We start from the raw sequence: 15,181 nt of genomic DNA on the forward strand, positions 1-15,181 counted from the left end.
ATTGGAATAAAGTCTCGAGCTGTTGTTTTTCCTCTTCCCCGTTTGCTACATCATATGTACCATCATCATCCATCCATCCATTATCTATCCATTTATCCACCCATCCACCATCCATCCATCCACTCTTCATCCATCATCCATCCATCCATCCACCCACCCACCCATCCCCACTTCGTCCATCATCCATCCATCTACCCACTGTCTATCCATCCATCCACCATCCATCCACCCATCCATCCATCCATCCACCATCCATCTACCATCCATCCACCGTCCATCCACCCACCCACCATTCATCCATCCACTATCCATGCATCCACCATCATCTACCCACCATCCATCCATCTCCCATTCATCTCCATCCACCCTTCATCCATCCATCTGAAGTAAATTCCTCCGCATGTCAAGCTTCAGTTTCTCCTGCTGTAATTTAAGCTCTTGCCTTGGTGGCTACTGGACACACAATAGCTACTACCTTCCTTTTGCTGTCCTAGAACAATGAGACAATTAATATGCATGATAATGGATATTATGGGATGAACAGATTTAAACATGAGTTTGTGATGGGAAAACAATAGTGTAGCTTTTGTTTTAGGCCAGATGAATCAGATTTCTCAAAGAATACACCCTGGCCCTCAAAAGGCTGGATTTCTGGGCAGACAGCAACAATCTTGCTGTGTTTTTATTCTTTACAAACATATTTTTGGAAGAGTCCGCATCATGCCAATGTTAGGACTTGTCTTTGTGCATTTGTGGTGCTGTGTCGTTGAATATTGAGTTTCTGCATTTTCTCCCACTCTCTTCTCCTCTTCCTAATCAAATCTGGGATACATTTATTTAAAAAAAAAAATCCAAGCCAGGGTGTGGCTTTTGTTGTAAAGGCTTTTTGAGAATTCGGTGCTACCCTTTGAATGCATGTTTTTGCAAAGCTGAGATGGGAGATCATTTGGCTGGGGCTAGGTTGCTGCTGGGCAGAAGCAGGCCCTCATAGGCTTAGAGCTTTCTGCCCTCTGCACACAGTGTATGTCATGGGGTTTAGTGTTCTTTTCGTTTTCCATTTCTAGGAAAATTACAATTTCTTGAACAAAAAAATTAACTACAAATGGGACTTTGTCATTATGCAGGCCAAAGAGCAATACAGGTAAGTGAAAGGTGATGTTTGTCCACTGGTCGCCCTTCTTCCCTACCTTCCTTCTTTGTTTCCTTTTATTAAAATAAACCTTTATTGGGCACTATGTGTGCAATCCTGGGCGAGGCATGGGCAATATAAAGGCACAGTCTGGGGTCAGGCGGGTGAGCACACAGGTTGTGATGCTGCACTGAGGTGAGGGCCTCACACAGGGGATTCCAGAAGGAGCTGGAGGAACAACATTGAACCTGGAGGCTACATAGGAGGTTTCTGGGTGAAGGATGCCAGTGGTGGATGCAGAGGAGGGGCGAGGTGTGAGGAAGGATCTTCTAAGCAGACAGCACCAGGGTCTGGAGTCAGGGGAATGCCTACCTGATGCAGTTCTGCATAGTGGAAGCAGAGAGCGTAGAGCCTGGGACTGACGGAAGTGAGACCCGAGATGTTAGCAGGAGCAGATCATGAGAGGGTTTTGTGCTAAGGGCCACAGGGAGGCATAAAAAGATCTTAAGCGGATTCACACGGTAGAACCACCCACTGCTGCTCTCATTTGCCTGCTGTCCACTTCAGAACTGGAGCCGGAAGTCCCTGGAAGGCTCTCCCTTGTCTGTGAGAGCCAGATATAAATGTTGGGGAGAGTGAATCAGTCAGGACAAGGTCAGGCTGCCATAACAAACAGCCCCCAGGTCCCGGGAGCATGAAACCTCACCATCATTTCTTGCTTGTGTTACACTCCACTGTGGGTTAGCTGGGGCTCTGACATGCTTTGTGCCCACTCCAGAAGCCATGCTGCGGGAGCAGCACCATCCAGGCTTTGCCTGTTGCTGGAGCAGAGGGAGACAGAGCCCGTGCGGGTCACAAGTGATGCATGTCACTTCTGTTCACAATTCATTAGCCAAAGCAGCTCCTCCTATGGTTGGGCTCAACTTCAAAGGCGTTTGGGTGGGGATGTACAATCCTACTGTGTGCCTGTGATTTGGGGAGTCAGGAATAACTGGGGACCCATACCAGATTTTACCAAAATGGGTAAGTCTGGCTGGCCCACCTCGCTCACTCTGGCAGGTCCAGTTTCTGGAAGGTCTACCTTTGCTGGTGCATAGTTGGGCTGGACAGTGGACTCTCATCAAGCAGCCTCAGGATTGGAGTAGGGGGAATTAGTTAGGGTTCTCTAGAGGAACAGAAATGGTAGGATATATATGTATGTATGTATGTATATTGAGAGATTCATGATAAGGCATTGGTTTACACAATTACAGAGGCTGAGAAGTCACAAGACCTGCAGTTGGCAGGCTGAGGGCCCAGGAGAGCTGGCGGTGTAGCTTCGTCTGAAGGCTGACAGGCTTGGGGGCCCAGAAGCCGATATTTTAGTTGAGTCTGAAGGCGGGAAGACTGATGTCCCAGCTCAAGGCCATCAGGCAGGCGGAATTCCTTGTCATTCAGGGGAGTGTCATCCCTTTTGTTCCACTCAGGCCTTCAAGTTAAAATACCCTCATCTGAAAACACCCTCAGGGACACACCCAGAGTAGTATTTGACCAAGTATCTGGGTGTCCCACGACCCAGTCAAGGTGATGTATGAAATTAGCCATCATAAGAGGTGAGCACTATTATGCAGGAATGCCGGTTCAGGAAACACAAAACTTCTAATGGCAGATGGCTTTATTGCCTTGAAGGGGGAATATCTGCTCTGAGGCTTGAGATTCACATAGAGGAGCGTTACTCAGAGACCTGGCATGGGCCTTTCACCATTGACATGTTTCTGCCCAGGTATGTCTGAAACAGAGCAGCTGCGGGGAATGCTCTAACTTCCCATCACTTGTATTTGTTCATAAGGCTTCATTTGGTGAGTTCTGTGTATGGTCTCCTTTCCTGTTGGTGAGAGGGAAGTGCTCACGGCAGTAATTCTTGTCACCCCTCACATCCACAAATGGGGAAACTGAGGCTTAGAGAGTTTAAACAGTGTGTGGCAAGGTCACTCTGTGAGGTAATGGTCGAGTCTGGACTAGTATTACTTTGTTCCAGTCAGTGCACCAGTTTTGAGTTTCTACCAGGTTCCACCCCAGGCTGGAACCCCCCTCGTCCTCCTCCAGCTCTCTGCTCTGAGCAGGATAGCCCAGTGATCCTGAGGACTGCAGATCCTGACATATGGTTTTCAGAACACGCTAGCTGCCTATGCAGCTCAGGGCTATTCTCAGTGGCTCCCAAAGGCCCCACCACTCAGGCCTTGGCCTCAGCCTAGATAAAGCTCTGTGCTGCCCATGTCATAGGACATCCTCTCCTCCATCACTTCTAGATGCCTTGGGATGAGAAATTCATAAAAGGCTCTCTCCTCAGACACTGGCTTTTCCCCGCTGACTCCATTGCTTGACTCAAAGGCTGCCTCCGATTTCAGATTTGTGTCTGCAGTAGCTAATTTTGTGTGTCAACTTGTCTAGGCCATGGTACCTAGAGAGCTGGGCCACCACCAGTCTAAGATGACACTGTGAAGTTTTTTTTTTTTAATTTTTGATTTTTGATTTATCTCTACACCCAGTGTGGGGCTCAAACTCACAACCCCGAGATCAAGAGTCTCATGCTCCGCTGACTGAGCCAGCCAGTGCCCCTGTGAAGGTATTTTTTAGATGAGATTAACATTTACATCAGTAGACTTTGTGTAATGCACAGATTGCTTCCACAGTGTGGGTGGGCCTTATCTAATCAGTTGAAGGTCTTAAGAAAAAAGACAGGTTTTCTGAGGAAGAAGGAGTTCTGTTTCCAGATTGCCTTTGGACTCAAATTGCAACATCAACCCTCCCCTGGGTCCCCAGCCTGCTGTGTCCTATAGAATTTAGACTTGCCAGCCTCCTCAATTGTGTGATTGTGTGTTTTTCCTTAAAATAAATAGATTGTGCCCCATCTATTATCTCTATCTATCTATCTATCTATCTATCTATTTAATCTCCTACTGTTTCTATTTCTCTGCAGAGCCCTGATTAATACAGAGGGTTTCACCACAAAATTGGGTTGGCTTCTGAGGTAGCCATTTTGTTATACTGAGCCTCTCCACGCACACCTCTTTTCTGAACCCCAGACTCAGTATCTAGCTACTTAACATCTCACGATGATGTCACACCTCAGACTTCACTTGTTCATATCTGAATGTTTCTCTCTCTCATACCCCAAACCTCTTCCTGTAGTGTTACCCACATCAGTGCAAGGAACCCCATTTACCTCCCACCCCCAAACCCCCATGCCCAGTGTCTAGTTATCTGGTCCTTTTGCCAACCCTGGCAAAATTCCTTCCACCCCACCTGCCCCCTTCTGTCAGCCCCTACCTCCCTGCCCTGGTTGAACCAACCTCACTGTCACCCAGGCCATGGCCGTATCCTCCCAACTGCTTTCTCTGCTCCCATTTGCCCCCATTTTCAAAACACAGATAGGGTCCTGTCACCCTTCAGAGGGAGAGCTCTCAGTTCAAACGTCACATGCTCAAAGAGGCTTTGCTGATTAGTTGTGCGTGAACATAGATCATTCTAAGACTTAGTGGCTCAAAACGGCAAGTTGTTCTATTATCTTTCAAGGTTTCTGTCGGTCTGGAATTTGGGAAGGGCTTGGCTGGGCAGTGCTGGGTCTGAGTCTCTCAAGTGGTTGCAGTCCAACGGCTGGAGCTGGGGGCCTGGAGCCACTGGGTGGGCATTTCTCGCCCTCATCACGGGGCCTCTGGGCCTCTCCGGCTGCCTTGGGCTTCCTCGCAGCATGCTGGTACCGGGGCAGTCACGTTGCTTACAGGTGCTCGGAAGCCTCGTGGGCAAATATTCCAGTGAGGAGGGTGGCAGCCGTCCCACCTTTTATGGCCCAGCCTCAAAAATCACAGAGGGCCATTTCTGACATACTGTGTTGGTCGAAGCAGCCCCGAGAAACCCACCTGGTTTCCAGGAGGGGAGGACACAGACCTTCCTCTCCATGGAAGGAGCGTCGAAGAATTGTAGACATATCTAAAAAGCACCGCAGTGGCCCTCCCCGATTCTGCATGAGAACACCTGAACTTTTCCTGAGAGCTCATCATACAATTTGTGATTTTATACTTATTTCCTATTTGTTCAGTGTTTAGACCAAAATTTACTCAAGGGCACGGAGCATGTATTTGTGTGAGCTCAGGCGGTCATGTCGAAACACCACACACCGAGTGCCTTAAACAACAGATACTTGTTTTCTCACAGTTTGGGGGGGCTGGGGAGTCCAAGCTCAAGGTTATGACAGGTTTCATTTCTGACTGTCAGATGGCTGCCTTCATGTCCTCACAGGAGAGAGAGGGAGAGTGTCTCCTATTACAAGGGCACTAATCCCGTCATGAGGGCCCTACCCTCGTGACCTCATCTAATTACCTCTTAGAGGCCCCATCTCCAGATACCGTCACGTGGGAGGTTAGGGCCTCCACACCTGAGTTTTGAGGGGCACACGAACATTCAGACTGTAACAGTCTCTTTGGTTCACCAATGTACGCCCAGGGCTCTGACTGGTTGATTGACTAAGCGCCACCGTTGCTAAGAAAGATCATATATGACAACCTAAGATGATTGCTTGTTTACTGGTTCTTTCGGATTCCATTCATCGTGACTCTCCTCCAGTTACATCTGTCGCAGAAGAGCCGCAGAGCAAAGCCAGAAAGGGACCGTTGCTGTCAGTTAGCGATGGACTCTATTTACCAGGCTCTCCAGCAGGATGGAGACTCCGGAGCACCTTACGCCATCTATGGCCCATCGTCCTGCATACACAGGGCCATTAACCTGGTGGAAAATGCAGTTAGGCTGGCAAGGGGGAGTTGAAATGACAGTGTTTATATTTAATTTCCAGAGGAGGTTGGCAAAACAGCCCGCCGGAATGGTGCTCTCCACCCATCTGGTTCCCTGGATGTGGTGACGTTAGTCACAGTCCATTAGCTGGCACATAAGTTGCCGTCTCTGTCTTGTGGAGGGCATGTGCGTCATCCCACGTTGCCTGGGAAAACAAGCATCAGCGTGCGAGTGCTGGTCGCCGTGGAAATGGTGCTGAATGGGACCCATGGCACGATCATTAACGTGGCCCGGCTTCCGTGGGAGGAAAGCACAGCATCGTTTCCTCTCCATCGTGGGGAGGGGGAGGGACAGAGTTAAGAGGGAAAATAAATAGCCTTTTATGATAATCAGTGGGGTCTGGAAAAACCCTGACTTGGCACGAGGTCTTTGAAGCGATGGAACGGAACGAACAGGGAGACACACGGACCCCCTGAGACCCGGCGTTTTCCCCGTCAGTGAGCATTGGCATGGCCTGCTGCCCACTTGTCCAGATGTCGCCGGTGTTGTTTATCAGCGCAGGGAAACATGAAGCCAGGGGTCAGATGGCAGCCCCGAATGACATCCACACTCACGGTAGTAGTGCAGGGGGTGGAGTTCGATGCCGGGGCCAGTCACGGAGCGGGGGCGGCGCAGGGCTCTCAGGAGGAGCTGGACTCAGGGGCTGAATGTGGGTTTGAGCCCCACTCTGCTCCTTGCCAACAGTGTGACCTTCCGAGGGGGATATTCAGTCTCTCTTTGCTTTAGTCCCTGAGCCTCTAAGTCAGGGGGACAAGATCACTGGGGGGATTAAATGAGTTAACATTCATATGATATTGGTGTTTGGTGTTATTGGTGTTTGGTGTGATTATTATTTTGGCAAACATAGATTATTTGGAGAGGTGGGCAGAGTGGTCTGGGTCATCAGCAATGGGGTACCTCACTGAGCAAACGATCCGAAGTCTTACTGGGCTTTACGTGGCTTTTGGCTTTTCAGGACTGGGAAGGAAAGGAATAAGGCAGACAGGTATGCCCTGGATTGCCAGGAGAAGGCGTATTGGCTGGTCCAACCGATGCCCGGTGAGTATTAGCCCTTCCTGGCTTCACCCATCTTATGCCCCCCCCCCCTCCCCCCCCCCCCCCCCCCCCCCGTACTCACCATCCCCTTTTGGCGGCGCATTTCCCGCTGGGGCTGCAACTGTGTCAGCAGGATGCCGTTGCTCAGTGTTGGGTTAGCGTGCGAGCGCCTCTTGGTGGAAGAGGAAAGAGACTCCCTGGGTGGAATGAGCTTGGGGCTCATCTCGTGGTGTTGAGGGGCTAAGGGGAGTGACCCACGGGAGGACCCTGAATGAGCTTGCCTTTTAGGAAGGGTGGATTTTTTTTTTTTGCCATGACCACCTTGGACAAGGAATACAAGAAGAAAAAAACTAGAACCCAGACTCCCCATGAAATGCGGTAGAGAACTGGAAGGCTGCATAGCCCAAGCCAGGCCTTGCGTCTCTTGCTCCCTCTCCTTTTTCCTTTTCCAGATCCGTCTCCAGCAGCTGAGGTGGGAGGAGGCGAGAAGGAGTGAGTGTGTGCTATGCCTCGCGGCTTAGGGCACACTGTGTCTCTGGCTCAGGGACTTTTAGGGGCCCAGAGAGACAAGCTGTGCATAAGTGATGTGACTCATTTTGGCCCGTTCCTGGGAATGGTCACCCCCTGGGGTTAACTCTGCTGCCTCAGTTTCCTCCTGGAGCAGACCAGGGTGCTGCCTATGGATCACTAGAGGTGGGAGATGTGAAAGGGATTCCGAAAAGTGAAGAGGTCAAAGCAAATGTTCTTCCTCCTTGAGTTTCCCTGCCTGCTAGCTGACCAAATTCTCAGAACCAGAAAGTGAACTGGGTCTGTCATGGTACCAAAGCTTCCGGATTTTGGAACATTGAGCTCATCAGATTTTGGCTGTTTTGCTTATTTTCTTTCTAAATTCAAAACAGATACACGTATCGGGTTCCATCTGTGGGGGGCGTTGGTTTCCATGCCTCGTTGCTGAGGTTAAGGTCCTGGGGTTGATCCCCAAGATGCTTGTTGGGTTTTGCTTTGTTCCAGGATTCCTCCTCCAGACAAATCAGTTAGCTGATGCCCGACACAGGTCGCCGGGGCTGGGTGGAGTCCACGGTCCTAGAGAAACAGCCAGGCACACGTTCCCCGCCCCCCCCCCCCCCCCCCGTGGTAGCCCAGGAGAGAGATCTTTGTATGAGAAGGGCACTGGCATTGTTCAGCCTGCCTTCTGTCATCTGTTCCTGAAGGGAGAGCCTGGGCGGGGTTAAGGGCACATGGCGGGGGAGCCACTCATTGGGCAAGACGCCCTGGTGCCCATGGCGCTCACGATGGAGGGGATTCTGCTCCTTGCAGGGAGGAGAACAACTTCATGTTACCTGCAGGGGACTCTGTGGTGGGGAAATGCCAGTGTGACTGCATCCCTGGCAAAGTGGTGTAGACTGGCTGTGCACAAGACCCGGCCCGGGTCTTTCTCCTCCCTTCTGTCTCTGCAACCAGGAGGTCCATAGGGAGCAAGGTGCAAAGCAGATGATCGGAGTTCTCCCGACTTCTCCGGGGGCAAGCTCTCAGCCCCCACATCAGGCCGATAAATGGCTGGGTGACTCTTCACAGTATGCTGCAGAAGTCCCTAAATTTGACAACGTGACTCTATCATTACTGCTTCCACCATCACCTGCCCCGCCTCCACCCCTTCCCCACTGCTGCCACTTCCTCCGCCTCCTCCACCACCATCACCACCATCACCATCATCATCATCGTCATCACAGCAGACCCGAACTGAGTCCATAACCGTGTGCTGGGCGCTGTGCTAGGCTTCCCTCTGCATTCGTTCTCTCGTTTCATCCTTGCAGCCCCGTGTGGAAGGTGCTATTATTAGTCCCATTCTCCGGATAGGGAAGCTGAGGCTCAGGGATGCGGCCGGAGTTGCACAGCCATCGAGGGTCAGACTGCAGAGAGCTCTCTCTTGGTCCCTGTGCCCTTCTGTCTCCCACGGCAATGGCACGTGAGGTCTTAGTGCAGCGAAGGCCCTTCTGTCCCCTCCTCGGTCATTAGAGCATCGCGCGAATCCCTGCTGCTCTAACAAACGAGATGCCAGGGTTCAAAGGTAGACAGTCCCTCTCTGACAGCACTGGGGAGCCGAGTTCTCGGTGAGGTTCTGATGTCCCTGGAACCGTCGTAAAACCCCACAGACACGAAACTGTTTTCACGTCCGGTCTCTGCAAGTGCTGCTCCCCTGAGTCCAAGTTGCACCAGCAGTCCAAGCTGAGGCCGGGGTGCGTGTGGGTCCTGCTCTCCCGGACTTTCTAAAACACCGGCAGCCTCTCGGAGCGCTCGGTTTGAGAGCATCTTGTTTGAAGTTTGTCTCAGCCTAGACATCGAGCAGTCTCCCTGACAAACCCACGAAGCCTGGGAGCTTAGGGGCTGTCAGACTGTCTCCAGGAGACCCAAACAAACGGTCAGTTCGGTGGGAAGAAAGCCAGCCAGGCAGACAAAACTTTTGGCTCCGTGGTACGGGAAGCAGCCAGTATGTGGACTGTCCGTAACCGACTGTCGTGGCGTGGGACATGGCTTGTCGTGACTCGGCAGTTCCCCTGTTCACTTGTCTGTTCATTGATCTGTGAAACCTTCACGGGCCTCGACTCCATGCCGGCTGAGTTTGGTGCTGGGCGTAAAATAACAGCTAAGAATCCTCCAGCACCGGCTACATGCCCGTGGTAAGCTCTTGGTGTGGACGATCCCATTTACCTGATGATGATGCTGGCGAGTAGGGAGTCTCCCTATCCCAGTGTGCAGATGGGGCGATCAAGGCTCAGAGAGGGCCGGTAGGTTGCACAGCACTGGGAGGTGAATCCACGTCTGTCTGATGTGCTGCTGCTGTTAGAGGGGCGCCCACATGCGGTCCCCTCTCCCAGCTTGAGGGGCACAGAATCCCGATTGCTGTAATAGGCGAGCAGCATCTCCCCGAGAGAAGGTCAGGGGTGATTGGTTAAGGGAATGGGGAGGAGTCTGGTGCCTGATGCTGTATCGGGGATAGCGTCATGAGCAGAGGCCAAGCCCGGATGTGGATGGTGGTGGCTGAGGGATGTGACCCAACCCCCATCCTGAGCCCAGATGCTGCTTGGGACTCAGAATCTGGGTGCTGCGGAACAGGGTCTAGAAGAGGAGAATAGTGAAGGAAAACTGTTCCTCTCCAGTTTTTTACCCAAATGAAACTGCAGATCTGGGCAGGATGCAAACAACAGTTGATTGTGTAAATCAACAGAGGGACAACGGTTCCCTTAGAGAAGTCATTTGGGGGCCTTCCCTGCATCCTTGCTGTGGATCTCCCGAGGATGGGGTCCAACTTCTGGGTCTCCCAAGGATGGGGTCCGCTGACATACGGACCCTGGGTATATGGAGGATATGGTCCAGGGACAGCGGCGCTGTGTGCTCTAAATCCCAGAGTCGCTTGTCTGAGTATCGTCGAACTGGCCTTCAAGTCAGCCACCAGCGCTGACCTCACCAGAGAAGTGTCTGCCTTCCGTTTCCGGTTGAGGTCGGTCTAAATGTCCAACAACAGAGAAACAGCAAAAATAAATTTAAATAAACGGATAGATACATTTAAATCTTTAAATACGAGATGATATCCACATGAAGGCACATTAGGGAGCTATTAAAATTGTATTTTCCAAGGCCATTTATTGACCTAGGAAAATGGTCAGACCTATAACGTAATGTCCTAAAAACAGGTGGAAAACCCACATATTCGGATTCAAACGAAGAAAGAAATCGACATCTATTTCGTGGGTGTCCGCTCCGTGCCAGGTGCTGGCGAGGCAGTGGGGCTACTGGAATGGTGAGCCAGGAGAGGGCGGCCTGCGCCCGCAAGGAGCTGATGGTGTGGCCGAGAGCCGGACGTGGAAGCGAGTACGTCAGAGAGGCAGGACAGCTGGAAAGAGGCAGGGGTCCTGCGTCAGCTCGGGGTCTGGGAAGTGATATTCCAGCCAAGACCCGTCTCCCCGCTGCAGCCCCATCTCTGTCTCTTTCCCCTACTTTATTTTGTTTATGCAGCTACTTGGTATTTTATTATTTGTTTTCTGTCCTACGCACCGAAGCGTCTGAGCTGGTACGTTAGGGAAAAGAGTGATGATGAAGAACAGAACAGGAGAAGGGACAGGAGGGACATGGTGGAGTGCCACCAAGCAGTGTCCATCAGCTCCCGGCCTGGTGCCGCTCCAGAATGCTGATTCTGGGGACGTCGCCTCCTCATGGGGGTGGGGGGTACAGAGGGTCTTCCCTAATCTGAATTATGATGCATTTAGCAAATTGCCTCTTTGGCTTCTGCCCGAGGGATGTTCTTGGGGTGTCACACTCTGGAGCTTCCCGGGGGAGAGTTGGCTGTCTTTGTGGGCTTTCTGCGTGTGGCACTGGGGCTGGATGGGTCTGTGTGTCTCATTATCTGCTGGCAGCCTGTCGCAAGGATCGCCCCGGTTTCCTGTGCCCTGGCGGGCAGCTCTGGGTCACTGTCAGTTGAACACCCTCTTGCGTGCCAGAAACTGCATCAGCAGTGGTCGTGGGGAACAAAGACTTGATCCTTCCTGATGAATGAATGAATGAATGAATGAATGAATGGATGGATGGATGGAGGCTGGGAGTCTTCCAAACCAGCAGAGGTAGTAAGGCAGCCCCTGGGGCGGTTTTGAGGTCAGGGCACTGGGATGGGACCACGGCTCAGTTGGGAGATGCGCCGAGGAGGCAGGAGACAGGGCAGCGGGGCAGCCAGAAGGGCGTGTGTGGCCGTCTGCAGAGTGGAGGAGAGCCAGCAGGGGCTGGCACTGGGCAGGCTGGCAGGATCGTGACGCTCGCTGGGTGCCTACAGCTCTGAGAGTCAAGGCCGTCTGGTCTGCGCAGCTGAGGGAGGTCCTGTGCTGATTACGGTTATGCAGGTGCACCTGTGAGCATCGGGGCCGCCAAAGTGATAGCAGAACATGGGTCAAGTTCAAAGGAAAGATTTGGAGAGCTACTTGAAGGCTTGAGCAGACAACTGCACTGAAGCCACTGAGGCTGTAGGGACCAGGAGTGTGGGCTGTGTGTGTGTGTGTGTGTGTGTGTGTGTGTGTAAGTCTGTCTTCGGTTACCCTGGGGGGATTTCTTTGTACCAGCTGAAGAGGACAATTCCTAGAACTCATTTTAGGGAAAGGCACAGATTCTGATGACAACCCCCCCGCAGCCCCCACCCCCATGCTACATTCCATCCTGCTGAAGGCTGGCTTGGACTTCCCATATTGTCCCTCATAGCATAGCACTTGTCACAACTGTAATTTATCATTTGTGTGATAAATTGTCAAGTGGCTGCCTTGCCCAAAAGACCAGAAGTGCCTTGAGATGCCAGCTGGGGATGAATGGAAGTGTCGCATTCCCCAGAGGCTCCCAGGCTGAGCACAGTGTCAGCCATAGGACGTGCCTGATAAGTATTTGTTGATGGAGGTCCACGTGTGTGAAACTGGGGTAAGGACAGCCGCTTCCTCCCCGTCTTTCTTCCCACTGATTTTCTACCGCTTTCTTTTTTCTCTTCCTTGCCTCCGCTGTGTGCCCAGTATTTGCCCCGGTGGTAGCCTGCTGAGCTAAGCTGGCAGACTCAGCAAGTAAAATAGAGGATGCCTAGTTAAGTTTGAATTTCAGATAAACAGCAAATGATTAATGTCACAATATTTTTATGCTTATTGTATATTTATATTAAAAACATATGGAATATATTTTTATTAAATCATGTATCAAAATTTTTTGTCATTTGTCTGAACTTCAAGCTTAACTGGGCATCCTATATTTTATTCGGCAACCATACCTCTGAGCCAGACAAGTGGCTGCTCCTACTGAGATCGAATCTAATGGGGAGAAAGCTCAGCGGCCTCCTGCCCCAGTGCAGTAGGCCTGGTTGATCACACGGGTTTGGGAACTTGATGGTGGCCTGCACCAAACTAACAAAGAAGGAAGTGAAAGACCCAGCTTGCTGGCCAAGAAATTGGGAGAGACCAAGCAGGATTGGCTGGAGAGTTGGTTGGCTGATGGAGAACAGGACTGGTAAAGGCTGAAGGCCCCATTTTGGGCCAGGCCATTACACACGCCATCTTAACATGAATACAAGCCCTTGCTCAATAATTGCTACCTTTTGTTGAGTGTTTTGCACATCCTCTTGTTAAATCCTTAACAAGAACTTGACAGGTAGGAGGGATCATCTCCATTTCTCAGGAAGGATAGCGAGTGTAGAGAGAAGTAGTTTCCAAAATCTTCCTCACCGCTGGGAAGTGGCAGATCCAGGATTGAAACCCAAAGGTGTTGGCTGAAGCCTGGACTCTTCAAAGCACTATACCGTAGGGTGAAGAAGGAGCACTGCCAGAGGAGTCAGAGTCCCATGTACTAATCCCAGGGAACTCTTGGATTTTAGTTTTATCCATCCATCCACCCATCCATCCATCCATCCATCCATCCATCCATCCATCCATCTGTCCATCCATCCATCCATCTGTCCATCCATCCATCCATCCATCCATCCATCCATCCATCCATCTATACATCCATTCACCCACCACTACACACACCTATCCACCCACCCATCCATCACACTGTGTTGGGTTCTGGGGATGCTGTGGTGGTGGAACAGCCCCATGAAGCTTCCCAGCTCACCCAGAGGGTCTTACAATAGCTGTGGCTCCCCATGGGCTAAGCCACAAGCCCTTCTCAGCTCTGTCTCATAATTGGCAGTTTGGCCAAGACCCAAAGTTAATCAGAAACTGGATATTCTTCCAGTGGTGGTTCTTACATTGTTTTTATTCTGTTCAGCCGGGAATGAACAATGTGCTGGACTATGGCCTGGACCGAGTAACCAATCCGAACGAAGTTCAGGTAAACCAGGTAGGTCTCAGCTGCATACTTTGGGCAGGGCCTAGGTCACGTTCTTAATTGTGTCCACACGACCCTTGTCTGTTTGTGTCTATTGGGGCAATGATGTCTCCCCGTTGGGACTGCCAAAAAGGCATCTTGTAATACCAGTGTCAGGAAGGGGACAGGCCGTGACAGGGGTCTTGCGTGATGAGAGACGAGAGAACGTAGAGTGCAGGTCAAAGCAAGTGAGATCTAGGTGGTCAAGCTTCAGACTTTTCTGAGGCTGTTCCCCCTTTTAAAAATCTGATGAAAATTATGAACCCATTCCGCCCAAAGATGCCCAGACAGACATTTTGCACAGAATCTCAGCCAGTTCCCTGACCTCCTGGAGGCTCTAGGCCCCAGGCTCAAAACCCTTGAGTCAACTTGGGGTTTAAACCTTAATCCACATGACCCAGAATGTCACACTTTTTTTTTTTTTAAGATTTTATTTATTTATTCGACAGAGATAGAGACAGCCAGCGAGAGAGGGAACACAAGCAGGGGGAGTGGGAGAGGAAGAAGCAGGCTCATAGCGGAGGAGCCTGATGTGGGGCTCGATCCCATAACGCCAGGATCACGCCCTGAGCCGAAGGCAGACGCTTAACCGTTGTGCCACCCAGGCGCCCCACACTTTCTTTTGCATCTCGGTAGGGTGGGGCCTTTGCGAAGATTGTCTTAGGCTTTTAGGTTTAGAAGGACCCTTTTCCCATATAGGCCACCACTTATGATGAGTGGCCATTTTCCCAAGACAATTTTTATTTAAAGAAATGCATTGCATAAGCTGTTGAAGCAGTGGGCATCCAGGGTGGGGTTTCTCAACCCTGGCACTATAATTTGGGGCCAGATAATTCCTGGGGGGATTTCTTGCATGCTGTGGGGTGTGTAGCAGCACCTCTGGACTCTACCCACGGGATGCCAGTCACTCCGTCCCTTTCCCTGCCAGCATCCCAGTCCTGACAATCACAGATGTTCCCAGACATTGTCCAGTGTGCCCTGGGGAACAAGATTGCCCCGACTGAGAACCGTGGAACCTAAAACCCACTTGAACTAGTCTTAGATGCTTCCATTGCTTTCTGTCTGATGTTGTCCGCGGGCAGCAAGGGATCAGGGACATTTTAGCCTCGTGTGTCATCTCTAAGCCTTGGCAGTGCCTAACACCTTGAGTGGGAGGTGGGAGGAATATGCTGGAAAGGAGGAAGAAGGAAGTCCACTGGGACCTGGAACTCAAGATGGCTGTGGGGACCCCCACCAGGGCATGGGACAGAGGCATGGGTTTAGGGATGGAGTCCATATGGAGAGGGGACATTGAGTCCCCAGAGGGCA

General features: G+C 51.3%; 1 protein-coding gene across 1 annotated transcript in view; it reads left to right on the plus strand.

The window, feature by feature from the left end:
- RGS9 (regulator of G protein signaling 9) overlaps window positions 1-15,181 on the plus strand; it is a 65,301-nt gene that overhangs the window by 17,219 nt on the left and 32,901 nt on the right. Inside the window, 4 exon segments of the mRNA XM_026512404.4 lie at window positions 1,065-1,141; window positions 6,912-6,981; window positions 6,983-6,994; window positions 13,775-13,846. Coding sequence (XP_026368189.3) covers window positions 1,065-1,141; window positions 6,912-6,981; window positions 6,983-6,994; window positions 13,775-13,846 — 231 coding nt within the window.

Source organism: Ursus arctos, unplaced genomic scaffold (genome assembly GCF_023065955.2).
Source record: "Ursus arctos isolate Adak ecotype North America unplaced genomic scaffold, UrsArc2.0 scaffold_24, whole genome shotgun sequence".
NCBI classification, from domain to species: Eukaryota; Metazoa; Chordata; class Mammalia; order Carnivora; family Ursidae; genus Ursus; species Ursus arctos.